Here is an 18,551-nt window from a genome sequence, read left to right as displayed (position 1 = left end):
CATGAGGCAGAGGCTCCTCAGATGCACGACATGATTGTGCTGTTGCACTCCCTATTGCAGTCCTGACCTCCCATGGATTTTGGCATTCCTTTCTTCTTCAGGACTTTTTCCAGCTGTACATGTTTACTGACCTAAAATTTTTCCTAGTTTACCAAGTAGTGAGAAACAATATTAATACAAAGAAAAAATGTTTTCATTAGAATTTAAGTGTCTTCCACTGATGAATTTGTGTGATATCTCAGGCTTGGTTCAAAGTCAGGCTTTTTTGGGATCGTTGGCATCAGGGGCTTGAGCCAAGATCCACAACGAAGAACTCCTAAGTTTTATTTTAGGTGCCTGGTTTCCCAGAGATTACAGATGGAGGTTAGGTTCCTCAATACCTCTGTGGAGCTTGGCCTTGAGGCCTAAACAAAAGGGTGGCAGGAAAACCTGTCCTGCTCTGTTCTAGTGAGAAAACTGCCTAAATGCACCACAGATCCTCCTTCTCCTTCCAAAACCTACAAAGGTTAGAGCAGAGGAAAACCCCATTGCATTTTCCATGTACCTGTGCTGGTAGGGATCTGTTAGCTGATGTCTGTGTGGAAGCAGCTGGACACGGTAGGGCAAAGAGATATTTTGGTTCATGACTTACCAACAGAGGATTTCTATATCAGCAAGGTTTATTTCTGAAAGAAAAGTATTTTCCTTTGTTTTGCAGTGGTTGCCACTGAGCCTGAAGGATTGCATAAGCTTTCAGAGAATTTCAATCAATTTTCATTCAGTGTAAATAAGTCACAACCCCACTTTCCCATTCCCCTCGTCCCCCACAGAGCCTTGTCCTCTCCTCTCACCTGGAGTTAGCTGGATTTTTGTGTGTGTGCTGGTAGCAGGTGAAATCAGCTCTTTTAAAACTCTAGCCTCAACCTCTCCCTCCTTCTGCAAAAGTCGCCAGCTAATCAGCGCTCTGGCCGCTCCAACACTCAGTAATTACATTGTAGGGCTGCTATGTGGGAAGCACAGCACTGACAAAATGTTGCATCTCCAAAGATGTAAGAGTGAAGGATAAAAGGGAAAAGCAAGACTTTTAATAGAAACATTAGTCATAGTTAAATTGCGGTGCCGTGGCGCTGCGCTGCTGGTTTCTTTGTGTCTCTAAAAATACCCTCTAGTGGCTTGGTTATTCATGCAGTGAGTAAGGGAAGGGAGAGTTGGCTTCTGGAAAAGCTTTGGCAGTCCTGGGCAGAGCCCCTCTGCCCTGGCAGGGTGGTGTGGAGGGGCAGGGCACTGCGGGGATGAGAACATCTCACGGGAGCGTGTCAGTGCACGAGGGTTTCCTGCCATCCATCTCACGTTGCTCCAGCCCCGAGCTTGCACTGGCACAGTGGTGGCACATGAAGAGAAAGGGTTGGTTTCTCTGCCTCCTGGACTCTCCTGTAGCCAGTGCAATGCAGGGAGGCCTCACACCATGCTGAGGGGTGATCCTTGCTGCAAAGGGTGCTGGGTTGGTCTCCACTTCAACACAAAGGCTGTCTCTACCCAGAATACGATGCAGCACCTAAAGCAGAGCCCGCTGGCGGCCAGCACTCATTAGCCATTAGCTGAAAGTTTCTAGGTCTGCTGGTGATGAGTCACTGGGACAGTCTGGCTGGGGGAGCTCTGTGATCGCCCTCACCCGCCGTTATTTTTAGCCCCTTGTGTGTGTGGTGCTCAGTGCCACAGACCAGCCAAGGCCAGATGATTTCTGCTGCACCTTTCTGAGGGTCTGACAGATCACAAGGCTTGCCAGGGCTGTTTAACAGTCTGTGTCTGGAATGGCACCAGAAAGTCCTACGATACGCCCTTGTGATCAAAGGGATGTGACGTGTATATTCATTTCTGCTTCTTTTAATTTTTGCTCCAGTGATTTCCAAGCTCGAGGTCCTGGCTATTTCAGTTACAGATGGCTTGTGGTTTGATTCTCACGACAGGATGAGCACAGCCCTGCAATCCATGCTATCTGGGCTCAGGAGCCATCACTCCCATTAGGAAGGCCTGAGTAGGTTTGGTCAGCCAGCTGGGCCTGCTGCCATGAGGCACTCACATCCCTGCTCACCCTTGCCCCACATCCCCCATCACCACCCTCCACCCCTGTGCAGCACCCCCACAGACCCTTGCTGAAGGATGTGGGCAGCTCAAATGCAGGTTGTAATCTGCAAAATAATGGGTTTACTTGTTTATTTAATTGTAATTTTTTCCCACATGCAGCTTTTCCCAGTTCCTCTCCAGACTCTTTCTAAGAAGATTGTACAGTCCAGGACCAATAGTACCTTAGTTGGAGTCTTTGCCATTATCCTGGTTTTTCTATCTGCCTTTGTCAACATGGTATGTCCATTAATTCCTTTTGATTCCCTCAGTTCTGCATGGTTTTCTTATTGGTGCTCTGCATCATTATGACGCTCAACCCACTGAGTTGTATGTGATCCTGCCCGGTGCTTACAGCATCTGAGGTCAATTCCCTTTGCTTTTTGAGCACAGAAAAGAAACAGGAGCCCAACAGCTGCATCCCCATAGCCCATTATATGCCTGGCACTGATTTGTGCCCAGGTCCCTTTCTGATTCTTTAAATGCTTCTGCTCCAAGTACAGGAGCCAACACTGAGGCGTATCCCTGCGGGAAGGGCTGGCAGCACGAGGCTGATGCAATAATTTAACTCCCACCACACAGAGTGGGACATAAGTGTTGCGTGGGCTCTGTGCCAGCCCCTGCACGGTGCTGCATCCCGCTCCAAGTGCAGGGATCGCCCAGTGGGGACGGTGATGACTTTGCCTTGAGTTGCACTTTTGGGACTGAGGTGGTCTGGCTGTGCTGATTTCAGGCTCAGAGAAAGATGGGCTGTCCTCTGGGGACCTGCAGCTGTTGGCTTCTCACTTCTACAAATGGCTTTGTCTGAATGTTGTTTTAAGGAAACCACTTGAATATTCCCTACTCTGCGTACATCTCTTTCATTTTTTAAGACAAAGGGAAAGAGCAGGTGAAACGGGCCTGGGTTTAAGCTCTGAGCTTGAAGGTAGCTACAAAAACTTCGCATGGCCCTCTGCTCCTCTCAGCTCTGGCCCCAGCTGGGGCAGTGCTGACTTGCACTGGCATGGAGAGGCTTGAACACCTGAAAATCAGACCGCTGATTGCTCTTGCCTCAGCATCCCTATATCCACAGTGGAGATTTAGGAACAATTCTGTGCTCTGTTGAGCTACTTGAATGGGAGGCACCAGTGGCATTGGCCCCCTCACTGCCCTCCCCCGTAGTCACCTGCAAAGGGCTGGTGTGGGCTGCTGAGCACCATGCAGAGATTAGAGCTTGGGTTTTTTGCATAATGTGTGATTATTTGCATCCATGAACTGCTTAGTGTGAACATCAGCAAAAGGGACAAACGGAGCAGCACAGGGAGGAGATCAGAATGGGCCTCTGCTGCTTCCTCAGCATAACAAAGCCTTTAAACCTTGCTGCTGAAGTCTTCTCAGTAGAAAGGCCCCCAGCAGAAGCTTTAGACGTGGCAGGGTAAAGTTATCAGCTCAGAAATTCCCATCAGCAGAAAGAGAGCAACAGAGCAGGGCCCTATCACAGACAGCAGGATATTTTTGTATGTGTAATATCTACAACCCCTCTGCCTGTGAACCTCCCAGCATAAAGCTGTACCTAAAGTTAAGCATGCAGCTAGCTTTCTGGAGTGCACAGCCTGGATTTTGTTAATTAACATTTTGGGGGAGAAAAAACATAGCCATTGCACGTGCAGTCAGACATAAGCTGATGATTTCATGTTGCATATTTTACACATTGCTACAGCCATTTCCAAGGGGATTTTTAATTGATATAAGCTATTTTGTTTTCCTTGTCTGTGCTGTGGAGCTTAATACCGTCTTCTTTTCCAGTTCATGTGCAGCACTGTGGATCTTGCCAGCTGCATGGCCGCTGAATACAACATCACTCCTGACCGGGTGGACATTTGCCTTATCAGCAACCTGACTTCCAACTACAGCCTGGGCACACTGCAGGGATTCTGTGACAGTCCTTTGCCCAACTGCAACTTTCCAGAGGTATTATGGAAAAATGGGTTTCAGAAGGGTGGTCTGGAAAAAGGCTATAAAACCTGTGTGATAAATCTCAGTGATTCTGAGGAAAGGAAGTTGCTCCTGACTGGCATTATAGAACTGGCACAGGCTGCAACACTCCAACTTTAGTGTCTGAAGTTATTATCATGAGTCCACATTAATGTTCAAGATCCTTCAGGGCTGAATAATCAGTAGGCTTTTATAATTGTTGGATCCTGCCTGTATCAGGAGAAATGACCTTTCTCCATGAGGTCCTTAATGGCATGAAGAGCTGCAAGTCATTTCAAAGGAGTTTGCAGGTGCTGAGTTTTACTTGAAAATCAGTTCCCTGAAAATCGGTGTCTAGTCATAGACACTTCTCTCCATTGTTTTATGTTCTGATGAAAAACTTTTCTTATATATAAAAAGGTATAGTAGGTACTGGCCTCAGATGGGTTAGCAGCCCAGAAGGTGGTCTGCTTCAATTTGCAAATGCAATTCCTACCTCTTCAGAGCATCTCATTAAAAAAAAATGAATGCTTCTAATGGGAAGGAAAGGAAAAAAAAAAAAACACCAAACAACCCAACCCCAATAAGTTTTACACACTAGTAGAATACTTTGCCCCCAAAAAAGTCCTGTTTGCATAGCTATTCAATACCTTTCTCTGAGTTTTTAGGTCATGGCTGCTACATGTGTTATCTACTAGAAATTAAAAAGGAAAAAAATCTGTCTAGGGTGGGGACAGAATTTATGTCAAGGTCATCTGGGTTTATGGGGACCTGACAGATCTATGGCAGATCTGATACCATCCAGATGTCCAAGTGTCCTGCTGAATGCATTTCAATTTAAGCTCACAGGAATGTGGTCTGTATTTGACTCAGTGTGGTTTCTGAGACCACCATTAATGTGACTTTCAAATTTGCAGAGGCTTTAGTGCATCTGCAGAAAGAACCAGGGGCAAAACCTGGCACAGTGGAGAACGAGAAACAGTCTGTGCCCATCATGAACTTGTAAGGAGTGTTGGTTCAAGACAGGGAGGGGTTTTAAGGCATGAGGAACAACCCTTTTGCACGCTGGGGTTGCTGTGGCAGCCTCGAGCCAGGTCCTGCCTGTCAGTGGGGTAAGGAGCGAGGATTCCCTCCCCTGTCCTCTGCAGGGCACAGGTTGGATCTCCTACTGGGTGTTGTCTCTTGCTCCCAGCGTGCATTCAGGAGATGGTGGGATCCTACCCCTCAGTCACAGGAACATCCACCCATTCTCCAGAAACTGAAGAGTCAAGTACAAGCTGTACAAGTTATTTTCTCTAATTTAATATATTGGCAATGACTATTAATAAATGAGCTCAGAACATAAGCATATTTCTACTTCAGCTAGGGCTTGCTTTTAACTGAAAGGATGGATTGCCTAAGGCATATGATACAGGGGTTTTTTGCCAGAAATAGGCCTGTCCAGGCAGAGTGGAAGCTTAAGTCTTTACAGATTTGATAGCAGGAAGGTGATGAGCTGGATAACATGCCTCTGTTCATTTTACATTCATGTCTTTCCCAGGAGCCATAAATGGCACCCTCAGTCTGCAATCACATTTGAGAGCACTGGCATGGTAAACACTCAGCTCTCTGGTTGGCAGAAGCTGCTGCCCCACCAGGTGTGGCAGAGGTTCTCCAGTACCACCCCTGTGCACATCTGAAACTGCTGGCAGGAAAAATGATCGTGGTGATGGGGCTCAGGGTCTTTGTCCAGCCTGTTTCCTGCCAGTGGAGTCAGTGTGTCACATCAGCAGTGACAGTACGTTCCCATTGGCCTCAAGAGGGTATCTGTCCTGGTGTGTCAATTGCTGATAACCCTTGGTCCTGGGTGTTGTGCAGATACACAAATTCAAGTCCAGAATTTGGCCTTAAAGTACAAACTATTCCAGCATAACTGGGTGATTCTTTCTGCTGATTCAGTGCCCGTGTCCAGGGCAAATCTACATCACAAGCTTGGGTGTACAGCTGCGAGCCCTGTGCTCTTCAGTGTAAAGCACATAACACCTGTAGCGTGGGAGAATCCCACAGACAGCTCCAGGTGTACGTTTCGTCAGCTCAACTACATAACTCCCAATCCCTTTCTATCCCTCTGTTTAGTTTCCTTTGTTTTCAGTTTTGATTTATCCAGCTGACACTCATCTCTCTTCTGTTGTTTTTTTTTTCCCCTTTTTGTCTTTATACAGTACTTTACCTACAGTGTCTTATTGAGTCTCCTGGCCTGCTCTGTGTTCCTTCAGATCAGCTGTATTGGAAAATTGATCCTTATGTTAATCATTGAATTTATATATGTTCTCATTGTGGAAGTGCCAGGGGTCAACCTTTTTGACAATGCAGATCTCCTGGTTACAGCTAACACCTAGTAAGTGCCTTTCACTTCTGAAATCTTCATTTCTTTCACCCAGTGATTTCAGTGTGGCATTAAGTGGATGGGAGTGCCAAGGCTGTGGTACAAGCAAGGGAAGGGTGTGGTAGCAGAGAGGGCATGGCTGTAAGCTAAAGGCTTTGCCAATGCTACTCTCCACCTCTGAAGAGCTGGAGAGTACTGTTCCCTTTAAGATCTTTTTAATGTGGGACTTGACTAATGAACTATCTAATAATAACAGAATGTAACTGGAATCAGAGTGGATCTGTATTTCTTTTTTCCAGAAACTGGGAGCTGTAGTTAGTCATTCTTACTTCTTCTGGTATTACAGTCCCAATATAGAAATGTCATTTCCAAAAAAAGAAAAAAAAGTCCTCCAACAAACTTGAGTTGCCTCAGGGATGTGATAATAAACCACCACGATATATCAAACCCAGCTTGGGGTGGTGGAACGGTGGTGTCTGATGTTTGGCCAGCGATCTCCTGCCAGTTGCTGCTGGACAAACATCAGCATTTGAAAAGCCAGTATCACAGCTGGGCTCAGCACAGTTCCCAGCAGAAGGGCCTGGGGCTAAGTGGGAGTAGACAGTTGCCCTTTTACTTACAAAAGGTAGTTTGTGATCAGCAGGTCACACATTAATCGTGGTGGCAGCCTCCTTCCACTGACATGGCTGCCCCTCTCCCCAGGGTCACACCAGGGAGGGAAGTTTGGCACATCCACAAACCCGCCCTGCTCCACAAGTTTTGTTTCTTGCTGGGAATTGTGTTGTTGCGTTAACTCCTTGTTTTGATGATTTCCCCTTGTAGGCAACAATTGTACTTGAATGTGAGTCAATCAAATGATGCCAGTTTAGGTGAACTGTTTGTCAAGGGTGATTGCTATTGTTGCTCCTGCCTTGGACAGGAGGGTGGTTGAGAAGATTCCCATGACCCTCCCCAGTGCTATCTTGGCTGTTATGAAATGGTTTGTGTAATTGCTCAACTTTCTTGATGGTCATTAACCCTTTCAAGCCAGATGCACCTGGTTACTTCTGTCCTTCACATGAATATTCCGTGATTCTGTGATTCCTGTGTGCCCAGTTAATGGATGTATAGCTTTTGCTGCCATTGACAGCACTGACAGTAATCACTTAAGTTATTTTGTTCACTCAAGTGAAATAAATTAGGCAGGAAACCCCATGGAGCTTTCTGTGGGGAGGTATAGGGAGAATGAGGTTTCTTTCCTTTTTATTGAGATGTTATGTGTTCCATCAGCAGAAGCTATTTAGCATTTTCTAACACAATTAGTGGAAAAAAAAGCATTTTGTATCTCAAAATATAATTTCATTCTTGTAATTCAAGCACTAAGCGAAATTACAGCACTTGGAAGTATAATTTACATCACTTCACAATCAAAATGTCAGTAATAAAGTGGAGAAGGTTAGCATGTTTTCCCAGAAATAGCTTTCTGTGATGCTGTATTATCTCTCACTAAATGGTATTTGTGTCGTGGTTTAACCCCAGCTGCAACTCAGTCCCACACAGCCACTCACTCACTGCCCTGCGCTGGGATGGGGGAGAGAATCAGAAGGGTAAAGGTGAGAAAACTTGTGGGTTGAGACAAAGACACTTTATTGGGACAGAAAAGAGAGAAAATAATAATACTGGTAATAACGATGATAATAATAAAATAGTTAGAATGGACAAAACAGGTGATGCACAATGCAACTTCTCCCCACTTGCTGACCGATGCCCAGCCAGTTCCTGGGCAGCAGCTCCTGGCCAGGTTTCCCCCCAGTTCACATGCTGAGCATGATGCCGTATGGTATGTATGGAATATCCTTTGGACAGTCAGGGGCAGCTGTCCCAGCTCTGTCCCCTCCAAACATCCTGTGCCCCTCCAGCCTGGTGGGGCTTGAGAAGCTGGAAAGTCCTTGACTTAGCATGAACACTGCTTAGTGACACTTAGGACATCAGTGTGTTATCAACATTATTCTCATACTGAATCCAAAGCACAGCATTACACCAGCTAGGAAGAAATTTAACTCTGTTCCAGTGGAAACCAGGACAATGTTTTGTCCAAAAAGCTCCTTGGATGGCTATTTATTGCCCCAATGTCTGGCAGCCCATTTGTGTGTTGTGGGAATTGGGAGCTCAGCGTGTAGCACGTAGTTCAGAGATGAACCTTATTGTCCAACTGATACTAAAAAAAAAATGGCCATCATGACCTCATACTACTTTAATTGGTTGCCCATTGTAGCTACATAATTACTGTCTGCTCTGCAGCCATTATGGTACTCTGACTAATTAGAAGTGATGCAGATGTCACTTCACACTTCTGTGTACAAACCAACCCAGCATGCAACCAGCTAAAGGGCTGATTATAGCACGTTGGGACTTGCTAGACTTGACTGCAGGGACACACCAGTGTGGTGACACATGAAGTGTAACTGGATGCACAGAGATGTTGTCATGTTATCTTTTCCCTATGCAGAAGATAAAATTAATGTGTTGGGTTTAAAGCTGTGATGGACCACTGTGGTCTTGTAAGTTGAGTTCCTGCACAGTGAAGCCCCAAGAGCTTTGCCCAGTGATTTGTTCATCAAGCCCATCATTTCTGTCCAAGCTGTGCTCTGTGATTTAGAGAGCTGTCTGTCTTTGCCATCGTGGCTGTGAGATGTGAGATGTTCCTGTCCTATGGGAGCTGTCCCCAGAATGAACTGCCTTTCCTGCTAAAAATGTGCACTTAACTTGAGCAGGAGTGTGTTTAGCAAGCTTCTCTCTGATACCTTCCAGTAATTAAAGAGCCATCTGCTACTGGAAATGTCTGTTCCATGGGGGAACAACCTACCAATGTAACACCAGTATTGCTTGCACTGGGCATCTTCAGTTGTCCAAAATGTCATTGTAAATACTGGGTTTGCTGCATTTCATGGTCCCTGCTGAGGATTTTAGAGCACAGTGAACTGGTAGCCCCAGTACTAAGGGTCTGATCTGCTGTGCTCCCATCATAAGACAGAGTGATAATGGGGAGCAGTGAGCCATCCTAGTCCAGGTAGTGATTTAGGGGAGCAGGGGAATCATGCTGCATGTGGGAAGTGTCTCCAGCTCTAATTAGATCCAGCCTTTAATGTGGGAGGCTTCAGGCATTTCAAACTGGGTCTGTGTCCAAGCACACATGTTCAGTGCTGGATCTGGCCAAGAGGCCATGCAATAGGTTGTGTGCAAGACAACAGTGGGGTGCATAATCCATGTCAGAAGAAATTACATGCTCAGAACTGCAGAAAATGTCTCAGAACAAAGAGGGTTAGAGAGTCACTATGCTTTTATTTTTGGATGTTATGCCCAGTTAGGCCCCCTCGGCTATTTTGATTTTGATGATTTCTATCTCTGGTTCTGAGGTTCCCACCAACCCCAGAAAACTGTGGCCTGATGCTCTCTAGAGAGCTGTGAGATTCTCAAGCTAAACATGTATCATGTTAGTAGCCTGCAAAGTTCCAACTTCATTAGTGACAGTACAGTAATTTTACCACTGATCTCCTACTCTCCATTTAAATGGTGTTTTAAAAGATGCTTGTACGTGGTTCTCAGCCACCTAATACTCCACCCACACTCGAGAAGAAGCACAGCAGCATTAAGCAATCAGTCAGGAGCTCAGACAGCTGCTACCTACCAGAAAGCTCCATTCCATCCTTTCATTGTCAAAGAGCACACCCTCCATCTCCCCCAGAAGCTCTGCTTCACACAAGCACTCGGCAGTGTAGTGAATAGTCATAGGAATGTGCACTTGTGTGTGGTACCCAGAGCTGGGCACAACGCTGATGGTGAGGAACTTGCAGAAGAAGGGAGCAGGATTAGAGTTAAAGGAATTAAACACAATCTCCCTGTCACAATAAATGGAGAAGAGAGGAGCTATCCCTCACAAGATATTAGCCCAAAGCTTTCTTACTTAGGTCAAATTTTCCAGTCTGACCTAATGAAGTAGTGATGGATGCACAGGCATTTGCCAAGCATCCCACACTGATATTAAAATCCCAAATGATTCTTTCACTGTTAATGCTTCTTAGATATTTTAATCACATTAACCATGTCGCACCATCACTGTGGATTTTTGAGTGTAGCTCACTCAGAAGCCCGTTCTTCTCCTCCCCCTCCCATCTTTCAGTCGTTCTGTGCTTTCAAAGGGCTGCAGCCCCACACAGTGTTAGAGGTGCCACACTGCAGAGATGCTGTGCAGTGAAGTTCAGAAGGGTGAGTGCTGCAGGGAGTCACTCTCCTAACCTTGTGTTTGTGCTTTTTTTTCAGCGTGTCTGCAAATAATACATCATCATGGTGAGTCACTTTGGCACGAAATGTTTTTATGGTTTTTTGTTGGTAGGTATTTTCTGTTCACAAGGTGCAGTATCAGCATGTTAACTCACCAGCAGTGTCTGGTATTTGACTGTGCATTGCTGTGAGCTGGTACAACACATTGCAGATGACCTAAGTGGGCTGAGTATTGCCCTTTTGTGTGTATAGCTACTCTCTATACCCTCTTTCCTGTGGGACTTATGTCAGCTTTCTCTGTAGAGCATCTCACAGCACTTATTTGTAATACAAGTCAAAGGTTTTACCAAAATAATTTCATACTGTAATTCATACTTGACAGTTTCTATTTGCCTGCTTGTCAGACGGGATAGGAATGTGCCTTAGTGCCCTTTTCAGCTTATAAAACACTTACAAAACAAAGGCCAGTGAGAAGTGACTAATTAGAGAAGCTGCAAGTGTAGAACAGTTGCAGACTTCCAGAGCTGGGAGGCTGGGGAAGCCACTGCAGGTGACACAGTGAGGAGCTGTCACCATTTTGGTGTTGCCACACTGAGAGTGTATGGCCATTCTTCAAAAAGTGGCTTTTGTATTGATGGTAACCCTTTCTAAGAAGTTGGATTACATTTCCAATTTCCAAGTCCTCCTTTCAAAACCAGCACCCATGAGCCAAAGTCCCCAGCTTTTTGCAGGTACTGTTTGTCCCTTTACCAACAGGGGCTTTGAGGGGAAAGAAAGATAGCCTTAAGCCTGGTTAGCCTTGAAGTGGGAACTGCAGAGCGTGGCAAAGCTGTGTTCCTCCACTAACTGGGAATTTCTGCCTTTTCCTTGGCTGCAGCTCCCCAGTGATGACACGAGTGGCTCTGAAGATTGTGACCCCTGTCATCATTACTGTCTTTGTCCTGGCGCTGTATTTGCATGCCCAGCAAGTGGAATCCACTGCAAGGCTTGATTTCCTCTGGAAGCTTCAGGTTAGTGTGTGTTGGCTGTGCTGGAGGATCACACAGTCATTGGCATTAATATACAACTACTGAGCTATTCACTATCGAGTTGAGGAGTGTTATAAAGTGCCTTTGAATTTAATCTGGATCTGGTTTATAACTGGGCATGATAATAATGCTCTGCTCTTCTTTGGTACTTTGCATACTCTGTGTTTCTTATCCCAGTTATTTACTTCAACCCTTTGTTTCCTTGTAAATGCACGTTGGATGGTCCCCACAGTAAAGGGTTACAGATCTGAAGGTCGAGATTAATGAATTTGGGCAACTGAGCTGTTACTGCTGCAGGAACCTGTAATGTAACACAATTTGTAAATATGGGAAGCTCATATTCACTGCTGAATTGCTTCACAGAGTTCAGTGAGCTTTAGTTTGCTGTGTTCAGGGGTGTGAAAGATTCACATTTGCATTTTCATTCACTTTCCTGTTAAGCAGTGGGAACTGGCTCGATGTCCAGCCTTCATTAGCCCCGAGCAGCAGCACTGGATAACCAACACACTGTGGATAATGCCACACTGTGCTGCTGTCCCTGGGTTCACTGCTTTGTGCCCACAAGTGATGCTGGGGCTGGGGAGCCACAGGACTGCAGGTTTTGTACAGATTTTTTACCTTCTGGGTGGCAGAACATCGTTCTAGTTATAGGTCTTTGTGGCTTGAGTACGAGGCACTGAGGAAGCAACAATTAATTAAAGCTCCTTGGGAAGCAGATAAACATTGTTATTCTCATTTATAAATGGTAAAACAATGGAAGGGGTGAGCCAAGAGATTACCCAGTTCAGAGCCCAGAAATACAGCAATGCTGGATTCTGGCTTTATTCTGTGCCTGCTTTTACATGTGTGCACATGAAGAGATGGACCATCTTCCACTGCAAAACACAAGTCTCTGCATCTCCCTGGTTCTCCCCTCCCGTGCAGCTCTTCCTCTGTTTCTGTCCTCCCTGCAAGTTCACTTTCAGCTTTTTTACCCTCCCCAGAGCAGTTACCAAAAGAGTAAGCACTGTCTGTCCCTCCTAAACTAGGCCACTGAAGAGAAAGAAGAAATGGAGGAGCTGCAGGCCTATAACAGACGCCTCCTCCACAACATTTTGCCGAAGGATGTGGCAGCCCATTTCTTGGCGCAGGAGCGGCGAAATGATGAACTGTACTACCAGTCCTGTGAGTGTGTGGCTGTCATGTTCGCCTCCATAAGCAACTTCTCCGAGTTTTACGTGGAGCTGGAAGCCAACAACGAAGGGGTGGAGTGTCTGAGGCTGCTCAATGAGATCATTGCTGATTTTGACGAAGTAAGTCACAGAAAATCTGGGTGGACGGAGCGAACTGAATCAATGAGTTTAGTTGGGCTTTGCTGAGCTCCTGAAGGAAGGTGGTTTATCAAATCCTTGTGCCATGCTTGCCATCTCCTTGCTCTATAAGTCTTTAGTTTTATTTTTTTTTCCACATTAAAATCCCCTTTATTCCCTTGTTGCTCCTCCAAATATCTAATCCTCATTTCTTCCTACACCTTCAGTAGTGGAGGCTCTGTCCAGTCCTTTGTAGTTCTTGTGCCAAGGCAAGGCATGTGGCAAGGACATTTACCAGCATCTCTGTGTTTGTCAAGGTTTATTTGATTCTTTTGCTCTTGTGAAACAGATAATAAGTGAGGACCAATTCCGGCAGCTGGAGAAGATCAAGACCATTGGCAGTACCTACATGGCAGCGTCAGGACTCAACGACTCCACTTACGACAAGGAAGGGAAGACGCATATCAAAGCTCTGGCTGATTTTGCCATGAGGTTAATGGACCAAATGAAATACATCAATGAACATTCATTCAACAACTTCCAGATGAAGATAGGTAATGTCCCTGTGTTCACAGGATTCCGTGTAGGCAGTAGTCATTCTGAGCTGGGGGTTTCATGGAGAGTTAAAACCATAGATCTTACCTTCGCTGTACAGTGATGTGAATGGCCTTGTGTCTGGTGACCTCTTTGCCCTCTGTGCAACATCACAGCAGGTTTGTTCTGGAAGGTGGATGGGCTGCTGCCTCGCAGGCCCTCAGCGTTGCAGCAGGTCTGTGCTGATTTCCAGGTGAGCAGCTTGCTTGTTAGCCAGATGGAAAATAAACCTTATCCTGTTATTTAGTGCTGGAAAGTAGCTCTGGATTGAGCAGGTCCAGCCTGAGCTGCCAGTCAGGTTTGCATAATGAATCAAAGCAGCCAACTTTTTTTAAAACATTTCTTTCCCCACAGTTTGGCTGTAGCTTTACATGTCAGGGTAAAGCAAAATTAGAACCGATGAACCTCAGGATGTTTTTTACTGTCTGAATAATAACTTACCTCATGCTTCATGTGGATCTGAGTGGATTTCTCCTCTCCTTCCAGGCCTCAATATTGGTCCTGTTGTAGCTGGGGTGATAGGAGCCCGCAAACCCCAGTATGACATCTGGGGCAACACAGTGAACGTAGCCAGCCGAATGGACAGTACAGGGGTGCCTGACAGGATTCAGGTAAGGCATCCACTGGAAAACTTACACAGCCAGCCCTGTGTCACTTACATGTTTTGAAACTTAATTAGAACTGGAATTTGTTTCATTTTATTCTTTTATGCCACGCGTTTACTTAAACAGAACTGAAAGAAAAGCCACCTAAGGAACGCTGGTGGGACCAGCAAGTTTCGTCTTTTAATCGTGACCAACATTGCAACTTTAGTCCAAAAATTGCAGTTTAGTTCTGGGTGGAAGTGTGGAGCTGAGCTTCCATCCCCACGTGCCTCATTGGCACTGTGAGCACAGTCCTGCTCTGATCCTTGCTCCCATGTGCTGTTTTGTGCCTGTGACAGTAGGTGGATTTATTTTCCAAGGGCTTGATTCATTCACGTATTTCTGTAATTCACTTTACTGCTCACAATGCCACGTGTGGTGTGAGGCCAGCAAGGGTCCAGGCATCAGGAGGATGGGGATATATAACTAAAGAGGATGGTTTAAGGGATTAATGGAAACTGTCAGGTAATCACACATCTCCTTGGCCTTCAGACATGACCTTTCAAATGATTCAGTTCCCCTGTCCTGCTTTTGCTGAGCCAATGTCCACAGTAACAGTGTCATTCCTTGGGAAAGTATTGAAGGGTTATAAAAATAGAGAAACTAACTGATGTAAAACCCAGGAGGGGAAGCCACGCTGTTTCTGTGACTGTCAGTTAACGGGATTGGTATTTATGCAATACTCCTTAAGCTTCCCTACGAGATGGTCTGTGGACAATTTTCCTGCTACTTAAGCAAATCAGCACAGCAGAGTTGCAACAATAGGAAGCCAGAAATGGAAATACTTAAAGCCACCTGGAAAAGGGTGAGAAAATACACTGTAACAGTTAAATGAATATCATCTCAGGAAATCTGGTGTTTAAGCCTGTTATTCTGCAGCACAAGGGATTGTTTTTGACTGGCATCTGCGAAGAGAATTTGGATGCTGGCTAGAGTATTCCATTCAATCAGTCTGCCTCATTGCCCATGGCCTTTATAAAAACAATCCCGACTCCTTCTAAGCTGTACATCCACTGTGTAACTTCTAGCACATTTTTCAGGACTTTTTAATAAGTTTAACTTGTTTTCCTACTACCACACCAGTCATATAATGAATGCACCTGAGTAGACTGAACTGACTGGTGTCTTTTTAAAAAAGTGACTCATTTGTTTCATTTTATCCTGTGACTTCCTTGAAAAATGTAGTCCCCCCCCCAGCTGTGTACTATGTGAGACTTCTATTGTTTCTCAGGTTCTAAAGGTTGCGTTTCTTCAGCAACTTGTGCCAACCTTTCAGTTAGGGATTGCTGTGCAAACATCGATTGACTTAGAAACAAAATAGTTGATCCTTCTTTAATTTTATCCATGGATTGCTCCAAAAGCAAATGAAAAGACGGTATGGAAGACATGGCAAGCATCTGTTTACTCTTGTTTATTCTGCAGGTAACCACGGACATGTACCAGGTTTTAGCAGCCAACAACTATCAGCTGGAATATCGAGGGGTCATAAAGGTCAAAGGCAAAGGAGAAATGACCACCTACTTTCTAAATGAAGGGCCTCCCATTAGTTAGCACCGACTGCAGCGTCACGCAAAGACAGATTTTGCATTACACAGGATTGTGAATTGGAGAAGAATCATTTTTGTGGCAGTGAAGCTGAAGACGTGGCGCAGTTGAGACTTCACACCATGACTCTAGAGCTGGTATCAGCAAACTCTTTGGCCTCCCATCACGAAAGGCAAGTGAAAGAAACCACCTTGGAGTTGCTCCTGGCTGAGTGCTAAGTCGACCAAAGATGTGTACTACAGAGTTCACAGATAAGACATGAATTCGGAATTTTTTTAAAAGGCTGCTACCACAGGATGACATAAGAAGCTATTTAAGTATTTATTGATGCAACACAACATTTACTTGGTTGAAGGAATGTATGATTCACTACAAAGCATTATTTTGGAATGGATTTGCACTCCCATAATGTTTCCATCCCATACTGCCAGCTATTTGAAGTGTACCACTGTGCTTTTATTAGCTGTTTTGAATGGGCTTTCAAAACTGACACCCACTGTTGCAGCACACAAAAAGGCCTTTTAGAAGGGCATTGGTAATGTTTTAGTGTGAAAAGACATTATAGCCTCGGCCCCCTCTTTTCCCTTCTTCTCCATGGCTAAATGACTGCTCTTCTGAGTGGGGCTGGCACACCTGACCAGGGGGAAGATCAGGATAAAGGAAGATGGCTCTACAACCATATTTATTAAAAAGTCGTCTGTGCTCTTCTTTGGTATCTATCAGTTTACATGGGAAAGACTAGATGTAAACAAGAGACATTTTGCGGGGGGGAGCTCCCCTGAAATTTGTTGTGGGTTTTTTTGTATTTTTTATTTTGTAATATTGAAAACATGGAGATCTAACAGATATACCAAATTCTATATTTTGTAAATTATATATAAATTAGAAGGCAGGCTGTCCACACCAAGGTGTGGGGGGAGGTGTATATAACCTGTAGACTTCTGTGTAATTTTTTTCTGCATAATACTCTGAACACAGACTTGGCAGTTTTCAGATTATCACTATACAATCAACCAACAACAAACAGGTGAGTTTCCAGGCTGAATCAGATGCATTCTAAAATGAAAATCCAGAAAAATCTGCAACCCCAAAGAAGAGGAAAAACCCCGCGGTAGTCACACAGTTGTTCCATGCAGCGTTCAAGCGGAGGGTGGCGGCTTCCCAGTGGAACCAGGACCTTTGAGTTTTAGCTACTGAGATGGTATCAAACATGTCAAAAAGAGCTCTGACCAAATCTTCTAACTCTTAACAGGAGCTCTTATGAGGGAAAAAGAAAAAAAAAAAAAAGGCAAAAAAAAAAACCAAACTCACTTGAACTTTTACTTTAAAAAAATTATTTTTCATAGATGGTCTTACCCGAATCCTGCTGATCTGAGAGTTGTCTGCCGTTGTAACTGCCATTTGACACTACAAGGAACTATGTGCTGCAGCATCGAGTCGACTTTCTTGTAGTAAGCACTTATTTAAACTGTCACAGATTTTCCATTTTCAGTAATTAGGTGATCTTCGAAAAAGATTATGATGGCAAGGGTGTATATAAGGTGGTCGACCTTAAAATACAGTGCCATTGATACTGTGCTGGGCATCTTTATCACTAGTGGGGGGGTTTATGAATAGTTCACTGTTATCATTTATGTACCTTTTCTAACTATTAAAGAAAAATCCCTTGATATTTTATTAAAAAAAGAAAATAATTTTAAAAAGTTATATTTTTTATATTCTATGAGGGTAAAGTTTTGATATTGAATTTGGCTAGCACTAAAAATTACTCCAATCTTTTGACATTTAATAAAGTTCTTTTCCACTCTTCTCAGGGCAGAATTATTGTAGTACTAACAGCTTAATGATTGCACTATGGTGGTGGTGGTTTATTTTTTCCTACTTGACAATGAAATTAAGTGAAAATCCATGGGCCTGTCTTAATTAATTTGCTATATTGCCAAGCATGACCCGAGCATTAAGCCATTTAAACATGAGCTTAAATGGCATCGCCCCTTTCCTTCTCCCTTCCACTAGGAAACATCTCTGAAAAGTATAGTATATTGACTTCTGTAAAACTGCCAAGTCTGCCCTTGTACTATACTTTTGCTCCTTTACATCCTTCCTGGTTTGCAAAGTACTTAAGTTGCATCATGCTGTTACGCCTTTCTCCCCCTCCTCCACCTTCCACCCCTCTTGCCCCCTCACTGAGTTTCATTACCTTCATGCCATACACTTGGTTTTAGGTTTGCTTTCTGCTTTCCAAAAGTCTGCAGTCTTCTTAACTTTTGATTCATCTTATGAAGTTGTGTTGTCAATGAAATTTCAAGTCCCCAGTATCTCTAGCTGTGATTGTTGACAGTGTGTCATGATCATTTCGAGGGGTATTCACACACTCTTTACTCTGGATCTTGCAAAAATGGATACAGTTATGATTTCCCATGGAAATTGAAATCTATTTAAGTAATTTAACTATATTAAACACTGTTTCACTGGTTAAGTGTCTCTGTTTTATTTTAGCTGCATCTGGCTAAGAGATCAGACGTGAGTTGTATCAGAGATACTGGATCTGCAAATAGAAACACCCAGTTCCTGTCTCACAGTGCTGGGGGGGCCCTTTGGACCACCCTGGAACTATGCATTGCCCAGTGACAGACCCCCAAGGGCTAGGATGCACCAGCAAACGTCCCTTGGGTCCTTCTTGTGCACCCACGTGCCTTGGAATGTGTCAGGAGTGCTGACAAAGCCTCGCTGTGGCACTGTGGTTAAATATGCTGGTATAACCAAATAGCTT

At 44.5% G+C, this 18,551-nt stretch overlaps 1 protein-coding gene across 1 annotated transcript in view; it reads left to right on the top strand.

Annotated features, from left to right (window-relative positions):
- ADCY5 (adenylate cyclase 5) overlaps nucleotides 1–18,257 on the top strand; it is a 206,002-nt gene extending 187,745 nt beyond the window's left edge. Inside the window, exons 13-21 of the mRNA XM_050339625.1 lie at nucleotides 2,224–2,340; nucleotides 3,886–4,050; nucleotides 6,255–6,430; nucleotides 10,718–10,744; nucleotides 11,556–11,688; nucleotides 12,735–12,998; nucleotides 13,345–13,549; nucleotides 14,076–14,200; nucleotides 15,656–18,257. Of these exons, the coding sequence (XP_050195582.1) occupies nucleotides 2,224–2,340; nucleotides 3,886–4,050; nucleotides 6,255–6,430; nucleotides 10,718–10,744; nucleotides 11,556–11,688; nucleotides 12,735–12,998; nucleotides 13,345–13,549; nucleotides 14,076–14,200; nucleotides 15,656–15,784 (1,341 nt within the window). The 3' untranslated portion in view covers nucleotides 15,785–18,257. The remainder of the gene's footprint in view (nucleotides 1–2,223; nucleotides 2,341–3,885; nucleotides 4,051–6,254; nucleotides 6,431–10,717; nucleotides 10,745–11,555; nucleotides 11,689–12,734; nucleotides 12,999–13,344; nucleotides 13,550–14,075; nucleotides 14,201–15,655) is intronic.
- The last annotated feature ends 294 nt before the right edge of the window (nucleotides 18,258–18,551 follow it).

This window comes from Myiozetetes cayanensis, unplaced genomic scaffold (assembly GCF_022539395.1).
Source record: "Myiozetetes cayanensis isolate MyiCay16 unplaced genomic scaffold, myiCay2020 scf9, whole genome shotgun sequence".
In the NCBI taxonomy this organism is placed as follows: Eukaryota; Metazoa; Chordata; class Aves; order Passeriformes; family Tyrannidae; genus Myiozetetes; species Myiozetetes cayanensis.
Note: the sequence above shows the minus strand (reverse complement) of the source record. Positions and strands in the feature narration are given on the sequence as shown.